This window comes from Oncorhynchus clarkii, chromosome 10 (genome assembly GCF_045791955.1).
Source record: "Oncorhynchus clarkii lewisi isolate Uvic-CL-2024 chromosome 10, UVic_Ocla_1.0, whole genome shotgun sequence".
Taxonomy (NCBI): domain Eukaryota; kingdom Metazoa; phylum Chordata; class Actinopteri; order Salmoniformes; family Salmonidae; genus Oncorhynchus; species Oncorhynchus clarkii.
The window spans coordinates 64,121,557-64,137,260 of record NC_092156.1 but is presented as its reverse complement, the minus strand read 5'-3'; the positions used below and the strand labels follow the sequence as shown (position 1 = coordinate 64,137,260).

Sequence of the window (15,704 nt, the reverse complement as noted above, 5' to 3'; positions counted from 1 at the left end):
CTCTATACCAGGCGGTGTCAGAGGAAGGACCTAAAAATTGTCAAAGACTCCAGCCACCCTAGTCATAGACTGTTCTTTCTGCTACCGCACGGCAAGCAGTACCGGAGCGCCAAGTCTAGGTCCAAGAGGCTTCTTAACAGCTTCTACCCCCAAGCCATAAGGCTCCTGAATAGCTAATCAAATGGCTACCCTTCTTTTACACTGCTGCTACTCTCTGTTTATTATCTATGCATGGTCACTTTAACTCTACCTACATGTACATATTACCTCAATTACCTCGACTAACCGGTGCCCCTGCACATTGACTGTACCAGTAACCCTTGTATATAGCCTCGCTATTGTTATTTTATTGCTGCTGTTTAATTATTTGTTACTTTTATTATTATTATTTTTTTACTTAACACTTTTTTCTTCTTGACTTCTTAAAGCATTGTTGTTTATGAAGCATTTGACTGTAAGGTTTACACCTGTTGTATTTGGCACATGTGACAAATCAGATTTGATTTGAATCCCACAACTGCTATACAGGCTAAATCCTGACAGAACTAAACAACACAGGGTAGGCAAGCTGCCATTTCACAGGAAGCTATCCCTCAAAAGCCCTTCTACATTATGTGTACTTCACTGGAAAAGTCCTGTGCCAGGCATGTCTGTCAATTAGACCATTAGGTACAGTTTATGCAGATGTAGGATATTTCTGCTTGGCAGGAAATGCACATTTGTAGTGTATTTAAGGCTTCTAAAGTTTCCACTTTGAAATTTCAGATGTGATTTGCTGTAATGAAAAATGTATCAACCTCTACATGTCACGTTTCTGACCTTAGTTCCTTTATTTTGTCTTTGTGTTAGTATGATCAGGACGTGAGTTGGGGTGGGTTGTCTATGTTCGTTTTTCTCGGTTGTGTTTATGTGTTTGGCCTGGTATGGTTCTCAATCAGAGGCAGGTGTCGTTCGTTGTCTCTGATTGAGAATCACACTTAGGTAGCCTTTTCCCACCTGTGTTTTGTGGGTGAATGTTTTCTGTTTAGTGTATGTCACCTTTCAGAACTGTTTCGTTTCATTCTCCGTTGTTATTTTGTTTAGTGTTCTGATGAATAAATTAACATGGACACGTACCACGCTGCATATTGGTCCGATCCTTCCTTACTCCTCCTCAGACGAGGACGACGAACGCTACACTACAAACATGTCCATTCATTATAATCCACATTATAATTCACATTTCCTGTTGCTGCAGGATTATTTTCTTGCTGTAGCAAACTGGCTCAAATGAAGATCCTACATCTGTAGCTAAACAGAGTCTGGGCTAACTGCTAACAGGACAGGAACAGGTTAAACTACGTATAAATAACTTAAAGCTATTGCTAACAATAGCATCATGGTATAAAGCACATCCTGTTTTTGGGTTGTGTCAGATTAGTGTTTTTGTCTACAATTTAGAAGCACCATTGTTCTCATCCACATAGTGTTGCTCAATTCATTTGCTTTGTGGGGAAAGTGGCCATTTTGGGCGGCTGAAAAGCAGCTCCGTCTTTTAAGTGTTGTCAAATGCATTATTCCATAGCACCATTTTCCACAGGATGACTCATGGCAAATGTATTATTCCTTCACTAGCTTTAAATCTTTGTCAGCTTATTCTAATATGCATTACCATAACCTCTCATGCTACAAAGACGGGCCAAATAAACGTTGAAATATATCCAAACCTGTATGCTTTTTGGGTAAGACTTTACTTAAAGCCCACCGGTTTAATGCATTATTATTGTATCATCACTTGATATAAGCACGCATAAACCTGGGTCTCATACTTTATGTCACTGGGAGTATTAAAGCCTGTCAGGGATCAATTAGATTTAGCCGCAGGCCGATGTTTTTCTTGAGCGGATGGTCTGGGGGCCGGAACATAATTACAAATAAATTGCAGACTGCAAATTGACTGCATGACGCCCAAACATATATAATATTTGACTAAAGCGTAATCATTTCAAACCTTGCTTACAAGTGTCTCTCTGTTATGCGTGGGAACACTTGGGTACACATTTCCAACATTAAAACCACTTGGAGCTGATTTCCTGGTGTTTTTTACAGTCCTCTATGTCCAGCAATAAAAATGTGAAAATAAAAAATAAAAATGTGCTCAAAAAACGAATAATGTAACTTTGGGCTAAGTGTTGGGGATGCTACTATAATCAATAGAGGTGTATAGTGTTTCTGTGAGAGCAGAGTAAGTGATGCCCTCCAGTAACAGATACCCTGTAATCACCCCGTTCACTAAGCAGGGGCATTAGGGACTGTAGCTTGTGTCATCACATCACTGTGAGAGAGGGGAAAAGATAGCCGCATCCTATTCATTTCCACTGGTTGGTTCCCAACGGCATGCCAACGCATTCCAGTCTCCACATCAACAAACTAATTTAATGTATACCCGCACAGCAAGAGGAACGCAGTCTTTCATCAAGTGGAACGTCTTTCACGCTCATATGTCTCTCTTCCCTTTGAAACGCTACCTTCCATTGCTCAAAGGCTTTTAGATAGATAGTTTCACTACCACGTCACCCCCGAGAGCTGACAGTAACAAAGGCTTTTAGATAGATAGTTTCACTACCACGTCACCCCCGAGAGCTGACAGTAACAAAGGCTTTTAGATAGATAGTTTCACTACCACATCACCCCGAGAGCTGACAATAACAAAGGCTTTTAGATAGATAGTTTCACTACCACGTCACCCCCGAGAGCTGACAATAACAAAGGCTTTTAGATAGATAGTTTCACTACCACGTCACTCCGAGAGCTGACAGTAACAAAGGCTTTTAGATAGATAGTTTCACTACCACCTCACCCCCGAGAGCTGACAATAACAAAGGCTTTTAGATAGATAGTTTCACTACCACATCACCCCGAGAGCTGACAAATACAAAGGCTTTTAGATAGATAGTTTCACTACCACGTCACCCCCGAGAGCTGACAGTAACAAAGGCTTTTAGATAGATAGTTTCACTACCACGTCACCCCCGAGAGCTGACAGTAACAAAGGCTTTTAGATAGATAGTTTCACTACCACATCACCCCGAGAGCTGACAATAACAAAGCGGATCTCTCTAGCAACTGTGGTAAAGAGAATCGTCTTTGGACGAAACACCCATGGCTGGAAACAGACATCGGCGCCCGTGGCAACCCTTTACCAGTCCAACAACCCAACAGCAACCTTTCCACACGTCTTCCATAATACATGAGGTCTGTGGCTGCGATCAACCAAAAGAGGCATGAAATAAATAGAAAGGCCTATCTTTACGACGTCAGCGAGGGGTCAGAATAAAACACAGGGGTTAAGTGCCTGGGTGCTTCCCTCAAGAGCAGCAGACACAACAACAGAACCCTGACCTCTCCCTTCTGGCCCTGTACTTCATCTTAAATTCTGAATCAACAGAATTTGAACTGCCTCAGTCTGTGGACATGGTACACTCAGCTCCCTACCTCTGCAGTCATTACGCTGGGAGTCTGACAGCTCGGAACGATGTATCACTGCGACCTCATCGTGTGTCTCGCTACACCATTATCCTCTAACGAGACACATTTCGGGTTGAACGCATGCAGTTGTGGAACTGACTAGGTTTCCCCTTTCCCTTCCCTCCCTTCCCTCCCTTCCCTCCCCTCCTCCCCATCATTATACTCAATCCCCCCTGGTCTCACTTTAAGCCTCCAATTCAACAACCATCTCCTAACACCAGCATGACATTGGGGAATGACAAGAGTGTCCATGTCTGTGTCCTGCTATAGTGTTACCAACTGGGTTTGATTCATGTTCATTTGCCTTGGGGGGGACAAACAGGAAGTGCTAAATGATGGTGCTGGTACTAACTGCACTGTAATTAGAGGTCATTCATTAGCCTCCGTGTCAGTACCGGCCCAGGCAGCATCGTAAACCAGGAACACTCGGCAACAGCATTAAACAAAGTGTCTTTTGATGGAGTCCATCCTGCAAGACACCGCAGCACTGCCGATGGCTCTGCTAATGAAATCAAATCACATTTCATTGGTTGTATACACATATTTAGTGGCCTTCCTAGGGAGCTAGCATCTATGGTGCTTTCCTGTTCCATTGCGAAAGACTGACAATGTACAATATAGCCCGAGGGTAACACTTTACATAAGGCAAACAGGTATGATGCATTATAGTATCTATGAATGCCTCATAAGGTCTTAGTATCGTCTGATAACTGCAAAATGAAAATGAATGAACTGTTCTTAAGCTGACATCCTTTTAGGATGACAACACAATGAACAGAATGAGCCATGACGAGTGGGCCGTGGCAGTTTGCTGTCTGGCTGTCTGTCTGCACACAGCGTAACAAAACAAGTCCATTGTACATTTAAAGATGGTCCTTTTAGAACTTCTGGCATGAAAATTCAACAAAAAGCGATCCGTGTTAAACAACGATTCTCAACACAAATATGTGGCGCAATGTAGGCTACCGCTCGCAAGGACACTGGGATGGGAAAGGACAAATCTCAGGCTAGATCATTGCTATTAGCCTGAAACACCACTGACATTGCACCAATCTATAGATTGTATTGTCTATCACTGTGCACTATCAAAATCCAATGCCTATAACCCTGTCTAGCTAGATTGAGTATGCAGTTCTAGTATGTTCTACTGTGCTCTAGATTGACAGTACACACAGAGTAATTTACTCCAAGCTGCATGTGTCATAATCCGTTGATGTTTACTAAATGACAGTAAGTGTTGATGTAATGTCAACAAATGACTGTATTCCTGGCTGGGTTTTGAACCCATGACCTTGGTGTCACACGTCATTTAGCCTAACAATGGGGTTATACAGTGGCGCCCTGGGGAACATACAGTCTGGTAGAGTAGGCTAATCAACAAAGGCCTTGAGGTAAGCAATTGTACCCATCTGAACAGAGCACAACAAAACAGTTGCTTGACTTCAATACAATTCTGCTACAAAATACAAGCAAACAACAAAAAAATATAGAAGACTGTAAGAGAAGCCAGTTATAGCCAGTCCAGCGCTAGCCAAAGTCCGCTTTCCCAGAGACCCCAGGCAGAACACTCATCGGACGTAATCGGTGGCGTTGCCCTGGTACCTTGACCTTCCTCTCAGAACTTTAGTCACCAGGCTCCTCAAGCTGTAACAATGATAGAGCTTGTTAGCATAATTGCAGGCCGGAGAGGAGTGGAGCAGACAGAATGGAAGAGAGGGAAGCCCCGGCCGGGTCTTTCTGGCCTAAATAGACTACACAAGGACCATCCAGGCAGGAAGTTTTATGGTTCAGGTCTTATCAGTGCCAAGGCCAGGCTAGCAATCACCCTGGAGCAACGGAACACTACTCCATGTCTGCCTCCTTCTCTCCCTGCCTATCTCCCTCTCTCCCTGCCTCCCTCCCTCTCTTCCTGCCTCCCTCCCTCTCTCCCTGCCTCCCTCCCTCTCTCCCTGCCTCCCTCCCTCTCTCCCTGCCTCTCTCCCTCCCTGCCTGCCTCTCTCCCTCTCTCCCTGCCTCCCTCCCTCTCTCCCTGCACCCTCCCTCTCTCCCTGCCTCTCTCCCTCCCTGCCTGCCTCTCTCCCTCTCTCCCTGCCTCCCTCCCTCTCTCCCTGCCTCCCTCCCTCTCTCCCTGCCTCCCTCCCTCTCTCCCTGCCTCCCTCCCTCTCTCCCTGCCTCCCTCTCTCTCTCCCTGCCTCTCTCCCTCCCTGCCTGCCTCTCTCCCTCTCTCCCTGCCTCCCTCCCTCTCTCCCTGCACCCTCCCTCTCTCCCTGCCTCTCTCCCTCCCTGCCTGCCTCTCTCCCTGCCTCCCTCCCTCTCTCCCTGCCTCCCTCCCTCTCTCCCTGCCTCCCTCCCTCTCTCCCTGCCTCCCTCCCTCTCTCCCTGCCTCTCTCCCTCCCTGCCTGCCTCTCTCCATCCCTGCCTGCCTCCTTCTCTCCCTGCCTCCCTCCCTCTCTCCCTGCTTCCCTCCCTCTCTCCCTGCCTCCCTCCCTCTCTCCCTGCCTCTCTCCCTCCCTGCCTCCCTCCCTCCCTCCCTGCCTGCCTCCTTCTCTCCCTGCCTCCCTCCCTCCCTCTCTCCCTGCCTCCCTCCCTCTCTCCCTGCCTCCCTCCCTCTCTCCCTGCCTCTCTCCCTCCCTCCCTGCCTCTCTCCCTCCCTGCCTGCCTCTCTCCCTCCCTGTCTGCCTCCTTCTCTCCCTGCCTATCTCCCTCTCTCCCTGCCTCCCTCCCTCTCTCCCTGCCTCCCTCCCTCTCTCCCTGCCTCCCTCCCTCTCTCCCTGCCTCTCTCCCTCCCTGCCTGCCTCCTTCTCTGCATGACCCCCACGCCCCACTAACTGCCTCCTGGATACTGAGAGTTATAGATCACTTTCTCTAGGCCAATACCCACGGGTGGGTGAAGGGGACGGTGATTTGTAGCTTATAGCTTGCACAGGTACTGTATCAAGTAGATTCAAATATCTATCTTGGAACCCACAGTCTGAGTCACAGACCCTCAAGAATGTAATAAAAGAGCCTAGACAAGCCCGAAGGTGAGTTTGCTGTCGGTAGAGTGTGAGAGATTTCTATACAACTATATCACTGAAAACACTGGTTCAACATTTTATCCACACGCATAGAGAATGAGAGTATTTTTGTCACTGAACCTCAGTTTGAGGGGATCAGTGTCATTTCAGCAACCATTTCACAGCACAGTACACTCTCTAACTATATTTCCAGGCTCAATCACTGATGGAATCCACAGTGGACCAGTAGTCAATTATTTATGTACCAGAGTCAGTAATGTGACAACAATTGTCTCAACTCGACTGTTTGTACGAACAGAAAAAAGCTCCACTGTCCTAAATGACAAGCAACGTCCAATAACTTTACCCCAAGTGAAGGAAGAGAGTCAATTAGTCATTCAAATTGATCAACATAAATCTATCAGCCGCAAAAATCCCACACAGCTCTGTTACAGAGATCCAAGAGAGTGCTAAGGGTGGATGTTCATACATTCCTACGTCGGAGTTCTGTTGATAGCAACAGCAGCATGACGCTAGCTGTAGATGGGGGAGTGCAGCCTAGGTATTTCATTACACTCCCGCTGCGGCTTATCACGCCCAGATAAATCAATAGTGCTTCAATATTCAAACTGCCTCAGAGACCGGCTTGATTCTAATTGAATTATATTATAAGCCCTCCATTTTCCAAGCTATGAATGCTTTGCAATATGGGGAAGTGCTGTACTTCCTGATACAATCAACAAGAGATTGGAGATGGTGGAGGATGACAAGGAATAGTTTATTGAAATCAGGCAGGAGATTTTAGTCAACAAATAGCACTTTTGTCTCAACCAGTCATCACCATAACATTCAGCATCTCCATCCCCATAATCACCCCCCCCCCCCTCCCACACACACACACACACACACAGTACTTCGTAATGCTCTGTATTTCTAAATCTAAGTGTTTGGGGAGACCAGATATGTTTATGTGTGTGTGTGTGTGTGTGTGTGTTTTTGTGTGTGTGTGTGTGTGCGTACAGTGATTAATGTCTGTGTAAGTGTGTGTTGCCGCGTTGATATATGGGTAGGCGGTATTTGCTTTCTCAAAAATCGACACCATTACCTTGTTAATCTCCATCCTTCCTTCTTCAAACCCACTCCCGCTATCCCTCCTGCTTTCTCCAAAACAGCATCCCTCCATCCATCAGAGAGAGAGCGAGAGAGAGCGAAAGAGCACCTCCCATCTCTCCGTCGTCACTACCATCGCTGTCGTTTTGTTTCTCCACAGCACATCTCTCCTCACCCAGCTACCTCCCTCCCTCCATCCCTCCTTCTGTCATCCCTTGCCCTCTCCCTTCAATTGTCCCTTCCCTTTGCCTGCTAAAGAGATTTGCATTGATCATTTTTTCTGTGGGTTCGGCAATATTTGTGGTTCGCCAAGCATGCCGCAATGAAGTATAGGAGACCCGCAGCCGCATAGAGGGAGGTAGAGAGAGAGAGAGAGGTAGAGAGAAAGAGGGAGAGAGAGAGACTATCAGTATTCTGCTATCCAACACCCCAAGGCATTCATTATTATCTCAAGAAAGCAACAACTGCCTGGACAAATAGTCATAGACCCTCTTTTTTCAGCACCTGATGCTTTAGACTCTAGAGAGTATGTTAATGAACAGATGACATGCAGGGAAACAACTAATGGGAACTTCAAATGGTTCGAGTCCAGCTGTTGAAGATTTGTCCAAAGGCCGGAGCTAACACATTTCCTCCCAGAGGTGGGTGGTGCTCACTCAGAAGTAGACAACCATCTAATCCCACCAACCCCTGTTGGTAAACATAGACAGACTCTGTTGCTGTCAAACTGTGACGGGGAACATTTTGGATTTGGTCACATTGAGTACCATCGCCATATGGTTGTAGTTATTTTGGCATTGGAAGGGAGAGAGAGAGATAGAGAGACAGAGACAAAGAGAGAGAGAAGGGATAGAGAGAGAGAGAAACAGAGTTGTTAACATATGTTTCCCATGCAAATAAAGCCCATTGAATTGAATTGAATTGAGAGAGAGAGACAGAGAGAGAAGAGATAGAGAGAGGTAGAGAGACAGACAAAGAGAGAAAGAGAGAGAGAAGAGAGACAGAGAGAGAGACAGAGAGAGGGAGAGGGAGGATGAGAGATAGAGAGAGAGGATGAGAGAGAGATGGAGAGAGACAGTGAGAAAAGAAAGCTTATGGTCTACAAAAACAAAATGTTATGTTTACGCTGCCCTGTTTTTCTTTCTCTCTCTCCCTCCATCTCCCTCTTTATGCTCTCTCTCTCTCTCTCTCTATCTATTTCAGAAGTGGGTCAGGACTAATGAGCAGCAGAACAGTTACTTAAAGATGCGCCGGGGACCACTGGAAGGACAATGACCATGGAACCTTCACTCTCTCACTCTCTCCCCTATCTTTCTTTCTCCCCCTTCTCTCTCTTTCTCTCTCTCTCTCTCGCCCTTCCCCCTCTCTCACTCCCTCTTTCTCCTTCTCAATTCAACTCAAGAGGCTTTATTGGCATGGGAAACATGTTTACATTGCCAAAGGAAGTGAAATGGATAAGCAAAAGTGAAATAAACAATAAAAAGTGAACCGTAAACATTACACAAGTTCCAAAAGAATGAAGACATTTCAAATGTTCTATATGTTATGTCTATATACAGTGTCTTAACGATGTGCAAATAGTTTAAGTATAAAAGGGAAAATAAATAAGCATACATATAGGTTGTATTTATAATGGTGTTTGTTCTTCACTGGTTGCCCTTTTCTTGTGGCAACAGGTCACAAATCTTTCTGCTGTGATTGCACACTGTGGTATTTCACCCAGTAGATATGGGAGTTTATCAAAATGTGATTTGTTTTCAAATTCTTTGTGGGTCTGTGTAATCTGAAGGAAATATGTGTCTCTAATATGGTCATACATTTGGCAGGAGGTTAGGAAGTGCAGCTCAGTTTCCACCTCATGGGCAGTGTGCACATAGCTGGTCTTCTCTTGAGCCAGGTCTGCCTACGGCGTCCTCTTTTAATAGCAAGGCTATGATCACTGAGTCTGTACATAGTCAAAGCTTTCCTTAAGTTTGGGTCAGTTACAGTGGTCAGGTATTCTGCCACTGTGTACTCTCTGTTTAGGGCCAAATAGCATTCTAGTTTGCTCTGTTTTTTTGTTAATTCTTTCCAATGTGTGAAGTAATTATCTTTTTGTTTTCTCAGGATTTGGTTGGGTCTAGTTGTGTTGCTGTCCTGGGGCTCTGTTTGTGTTTGTGAGCAGAGCCCCGGGACCAGCTTGCATAAGGGGCTCTTCTCTAGGTTCATCTCTCTGTAGGTGATGGCTTTGTTATGGAAGACTATCGCTGTCTCTCTCCCCCTCTGTCTCTCTCTCTACACTCCAACCCCAAGTGTAACCTTTTGTAACCTGTTTTTAGTGGAGGGGCGGGGGTATGTGGTTCATATGTGTAAATTGTGTATGTGAAAGCGGTGTGGGGGAGGAGAGGGAGGGGCAGGGAAGGAAGGAAGGGAAGCATCTGCTTGGGCTAAAGATGGGTCCCCATGCTTTACTCTGATTGGCTAAGAGTGTTCGTCATCTATAAAAACAGTCAAAAATATTCATTCCATCTCCATAACAGACATTCGCATTGTTCATCCATAATGGGTAAATAGTCTTAGCTAGCGCTGCATACGTGTTCTGTTGATCCCCCTCGACAAGACAACACCTGCCCATCCTCCAGCACAGTGCCGTTAAATGAGATGAATGGTACAGCAGCCAAGCACCCCGCCACTAAACAAACAACTGTTACTGAGACAAAGGGACAGGAGGACAGACAGGCGCGCTAATCTGATTTGAGCTGATTTCAGCTTAGATAGCAAAGTAGTGGCTGCATTGTTGCCATACCCGGGGAAAATCGAGAGAGTGAGAGGAGGAGGGAGGGATGGAGGGAAGTCAATTCACTTCTCTGCTGTCTCTTGTGAGCCGTCAAGACAAGCGTTCAAGCAGAAGACAAGACAATTCCCATGGACCCCCCCTCCAATCCACCACTCAACAAACAAGGGACATCCAAGCACCCGCCTCCTTCTCTCTCTCTCCCTCCACCCATCCTCCCCTCCCTCCACCTTTCAAAACAGCATCGCTCAAATCAAAATAAAACCAAGGAACGATGATGACAATCAATAATAATGAAAAACAATCTCCCAAAAACACTCAAGTAATTACAATCCATGTGTTTCTTAGTCTGCATCAGTAGCTTATTCTCTGCTTGGCAGCAGCCAAATACACGCCTGTGTCAAAGAGAGAGTGTGTAACATCGGCATACAGTACATACAGTTGGAGCAGCAGCAACACAAAGGAAAAATGGATAGCTCCGAGATATATATATATATTATTTAAAGATTTTACACCGTACCTTTTGAATTCTGTCCTTCTTCCATATTCTCTTCCATTGTGTCTGGGTTTGTGTCCACTTCGATTTCAATACACAGAAATTTCACAAAGCCTCTCGGTCACAACTGTATAAAGCCTCCTCTTGGCTGGGTGTGTGTACAGTGTGAGTGTGTGTTGGGGTGTGTTTTGTCCCCTAGCTGTGAGTTGTGGCGTTGTAGCAGTGAGCAGCTCCTAGGGAAGTCCGCTCTCAGTGTTGTGCCGTCTCTCTCAGACTCTCACTCACACCCCTCCCTCGCTCCTCTCTTTCTCTCTCCGGCACTCACACCCCTCCCTCGTTCCTCTCTCTCTCTCTCTCTCTCTCTCTCTCTCTCTTTCTCTCTCCGGCACTCACAGACATCCCTCTCTTTCAGCTCTCACTCCCTTCCATCTCTCTCGGACTCTCACACCCATATCTCTCTCTCTCTCTCTCTCTCTCTCTCTCTCTCTCTCTCTCCCTTCCATCTCTCTCGGACTCTCACACCCGTATCTCTCTCTCAGAGCGCGGCAGCCCCTGGTCTCATTCCCTCTGTTCTTCTGAAGACGATCAATTCCTCCTGTCCATGACTAGAAACCACAACACCAGGAAGCACATAACTGTACTGGGAGAGAAAGATCAAACTCCTCTCCCCTTTAAATGTCTTAATCATCAATATGTTTTTGGAGGAAGGGGTGTAAAGGAGAGACTGATTCCAGGAGGAATGGAAGGAGAAACTCGACTTCCCTGTGAGTTTCTTTAAATGGAAATTGGGAACAATACTGCTGAACTGGAACGACAGAATAGGAGGAATGGGCTCGCTACAAGGAGAAAGACATAAGCAGGTGTTCAGCCATAAAAACAAGGTACTGAGGGTTTGTATTAGAAGCAGGATGGTGGAAGCAGCAGCAGCCCGGCACACTGTGAGCAGATGGAGGGTTGTAAACAGCCCAACAGCCACTCTCCCTCTCACCCTCCTCTCCCACCAAACCCCCCTGTTTTTTAGAGTAAATGGAAGAGCCCGCCAGTCAGCCTGTGGTTAAGTTATGCTGCACCGACTAGTGAAAGGAAGAGGATATATGTTTTTACCTTCTGATATTTAATGGTGCACACACACACACACGCACACACACTAGTGATAGGGGAAAATATCGATACAATTACATATTATTTTGGACAATATTATATCGATACTTTGACTCCAAGTATTGATGAGACTTCTTTGCTGTTGCTAACTAAAGGCTTTAGTCTCAGAGAAGGTTAGTCATCAGACAGGTCCCTCTTGCAAAAAAGATTGTATCTCAATGAGACAAACCTTTATAAAGGTTAAATGACAACAATTGATCACTGGTTTCACCTAGATCGATTTGAGTTGTGTATCTCCACTCTGCCTCGTTCCCCAGCACCTCAGCCAGTACTACCGAGGGCTACTGTCTGTATGAGGCACTGATTGGTTATGGTTGGCGAGTACAATCAGGGCTGGACACAGCACTAATCAGTCACATTGCTCTGGCCAACAGCCAACACACACACACACACACACACACACATTCAAGCATTGGCACAAAAATGAAGTACTGCGTGTTACTGCTTCGTACACACACACACACACACACACACACACACACACACACACACACACACACACACACACACACACACACACACACACACACACATACGTGCACATTGAGATAAGATCTGCAGCCAAATCAATGATCTCACAATCAATCAATATTAGCAATTGGCGTTAAATTATGACAATAGAACGGTGACAAAGAAACACGTTAAAGGTGACGGCACATGGTGATGAAAATGATGAAAATACAAATGATGACTCAAGTTCATTATCAGAACAGACACAGATGAAATAAACCATAGCCGTCTTTCACTGCTGTGTGAATCTGATCCTATTCATTGTCTATGCTGTCAGCAGCAGCGGCACGTCCACGTAAAGACAAGTGGGAGACCTGAGCACAACTCTGCTCTGGCTGCAGGAACTGAACGGAGGCTGCGGTAACCACGGCGCGCGCAGGTACAACAGCCTAGCAACGACAGCACGAGCTGCGCGCCTGGCGACGGCGGTGAGATGTGATGTGGCGGCCGCCGCCCGAGATGAAAATGACTGGCTGCAGTCAGCGAGGTCATTAACAATGTAGCAGCTATAGAAGTGAGGCCCTTTCATGGCTACTAGATAGGAGCGAAGACGACTCTTTCTCAATTCAGCTTTCCTTGCATCGTCTCTCCTCGCCTCCTTCTCCAAATGCTTTGGAGGAGAAAGTCCTCCAATACAATTGAGAAGGAAGAGAGGAGATAGAATGCAAGGGATCACAGAATGACAAATTGAGATTGAGCCGCAGACTCCAGAGAAAAGCAGCGCAGCTGATAATAATTGTGTGCAAGTAGTGCCAGAGCAGAGTTTATCTGGGCAGAGGAGGAGTGAGGAGTGACCCTGCATCAGGTGTGGTCTGAGGGGAGTGTAGAACTCACGTTGATGAAAGACACTATAGATAGAAATACGGAGTGGATGTGGAATCAGATACGGTTGGGCTTGGGCTGACAGCTGACTGAAGATCTCAGGACTGAATCAGATCGTCCAGATGCACAAGGCAGATACTCTAGACGTATAAGAGATAGAAGAACAATACTGAATGAAATACTGATACTACAGATACTACAGATCTGGAAGTAAGCCATGTGCTTTTGTGTAGAATTCAAGTGACAGGAATGTAGGTCTACTGCGCCAATGAACAACGACAGATTTTTTTAGTGACACTCACAGTGCAGAACTTTTAGTTATTTTTCCTTTGCTACTTATGCTATGAACCAGCCACTTATCTGGCCATTACTATGCTATTAATGTCTCTAATCTCAGCTTCTCGCGCATACTAATCAGACTAAAATGGCTAAAATGGCAGAGAGGTTGAGTTTCTGAGAACCTATGGCCAGGATGGATGACTCATACCACAGGTCTGGAGGTAGGCCCGCATGCACACACGCCCGCACACACTACTGCTTCTGCTTCTGTATCAAAAATAGGTCAAATACAAAAAAAGTAACCAAGCAGTATAGTTCTGAACAAGACAGTGTTCCAACGACAAAACAATCCAATCTTCTCTACCATACAAGTTGTCATTTTCTCAAGAGACACATTACTGAAACCAAGACACAGACTCAACATACTGATAGCCTAGAATATGTCATGTAATCATTCTGAATACATGCCATACAGATGAATTATGAATTCATCATTTGGTTAATTGTACATTATTGAACATTGCTTACCTCTAGGACCTAGGTTATTAAATAGCAGCATAATTATTGTTTTAAATGAGGGCTGTAGAAAGTTGACAAACAGTACTATGCAGAGACTGTATTGGCTCTAACATGGGTGGAAGACTTCTATGTACAGTTGAATAGTTGTGAGTATGTATGTTACTATGTACTTTAGGACTAATAGTTGTGAGTATGTACGTTACTATGTACTTTAGGACTAATGGTTGTGAGTATGTATGTTACTATGTACTTTAGGACTAATAGTTGTGAGTATGTATGTTACTATGTACTTTAGGACTAATAGTTGTGAGTATGTATGTTACTATGTATTTTAGGACTATAAATTGTGAGTATGTATGTTACTATGTACTTTAGGACTAATAGTTGTGAGTATGTATGTTACTATGTACTTTAGGACTAATAGTTGTGAGTATGTATGTTACTATGTACTTTAGGACTAATAGTTGTGAGTATGTATGTTACTATGTACATTAGGACTATAAATTGTGAGTATGTATGTTACTATGTACTTTAGGACTAATAGTTGTGAGTATGTATGTTACTATGTACATTAGGACTATAAATTGTGAGTATGTATGTCAGCAGCTGATAGGTGGTATAAGGAGATTAGACAGTATGCCTCCTTGCTTTCATAAAATAATTTCCCCAACAGTCACCAACTCTAGGAATCAAACAGATGGTGTGTGTGTGTGTGTGTGTGTGTGTGTGTGTGTGTGTGTGTGTGTGTGTGTGTGTGTGTGTGTTCATTTTAGCCCTTATGTGTATTTGTTGTCATACAATAAAGGTTCAACCACTTTGAAGACCATTGTATGTCCTACATAAGCCTCTCTGAAAGAACATATAGAGTAGGCTTAGATAACCATCTAGTTTGGTTCTATGAAATCCAGAACAGGCTACATTAGACCTGGGGTTTGACCCCACATGTGGATCTGCTGTCATCTCTGCCCACTATATGATCCTGTGGGTAACATGATAACACACCCAGTGGCTATGGATCTGCCTGGCTCTTTGTTTGTGTGTGTGTGTGTGTGTGTGTGTGTGTGTGTGTGTGTGTGTGTGTGTGTGTGTGTGTGTGTGTGTGTGTGTGTGTGTGTGTGTGTGTGTGTGTGTGTGTGTGTGTGTGTGTGTGTGTGTGTGTGTAGCCTAGTCTAATAGTATATTTGGATGCTTTGTATTGATCCTGAAAGCACCCAGGTGATGTGATGGTTGTTGTGGGCGTATCGCTCTGCTTGCTCTGCTACCGACTTCCTATCTCCTAGACACACCACTTCAATCACACCGTCTCTTTCCAGACTGATGCACCTTCTTGAATCTATTACAGGCTACAAAAAACACGTCTCCCTTTCTCTCTGACATATTCAAGAGTTCATATATCTAAACATTTCATAGAGGAATGTGTCTTTATCTAAGCACTCCCCCCTCCAATTGCAGCAGAGAGAGAGAGAGAGAGAGAGAGAGAGAGAGAGAGAGAGAGAGAAAACCAAAAGCCCCCATAGGATTCCCCTAGCAG

The 15,704-nt window shown here is 45.1% G+C and overlaps 1 protein-coding gene across 4 annotated transcripts in view; it reads right to left on the bottom strand.

Moving 5' to 3' along the window:
- The window catches only part of LOC139418993 (neuronal membrane glycoprotein M6-a-like), a 74,727-nt gene that overhangs the window by 42,938 nt on the left and 16,085 nt on the right, over positions 1–15,704 (bottom strand). The window contains exon 1 of one of the 4 annotated variants that reach the window (XM_071168797.1): positions 10,907–11,522. The exons of 2 other annotated variants lie outside the window; for them this stretch is intronic. In XM_071168797.1, coding sequence (XP_071024898.1) covers positions 10,907–10,943 — 37 coding nt within the window. In that variant the 5' untranslated portion in view covers positions 10,944–11,522. Of the gene's footprint in view, positions 1–10,906; positions 11,523–15,704 lie in introns of those variants that run through there. One more of the 4 variants, XM_071168799.1, reaches the window with a different exon arrangement.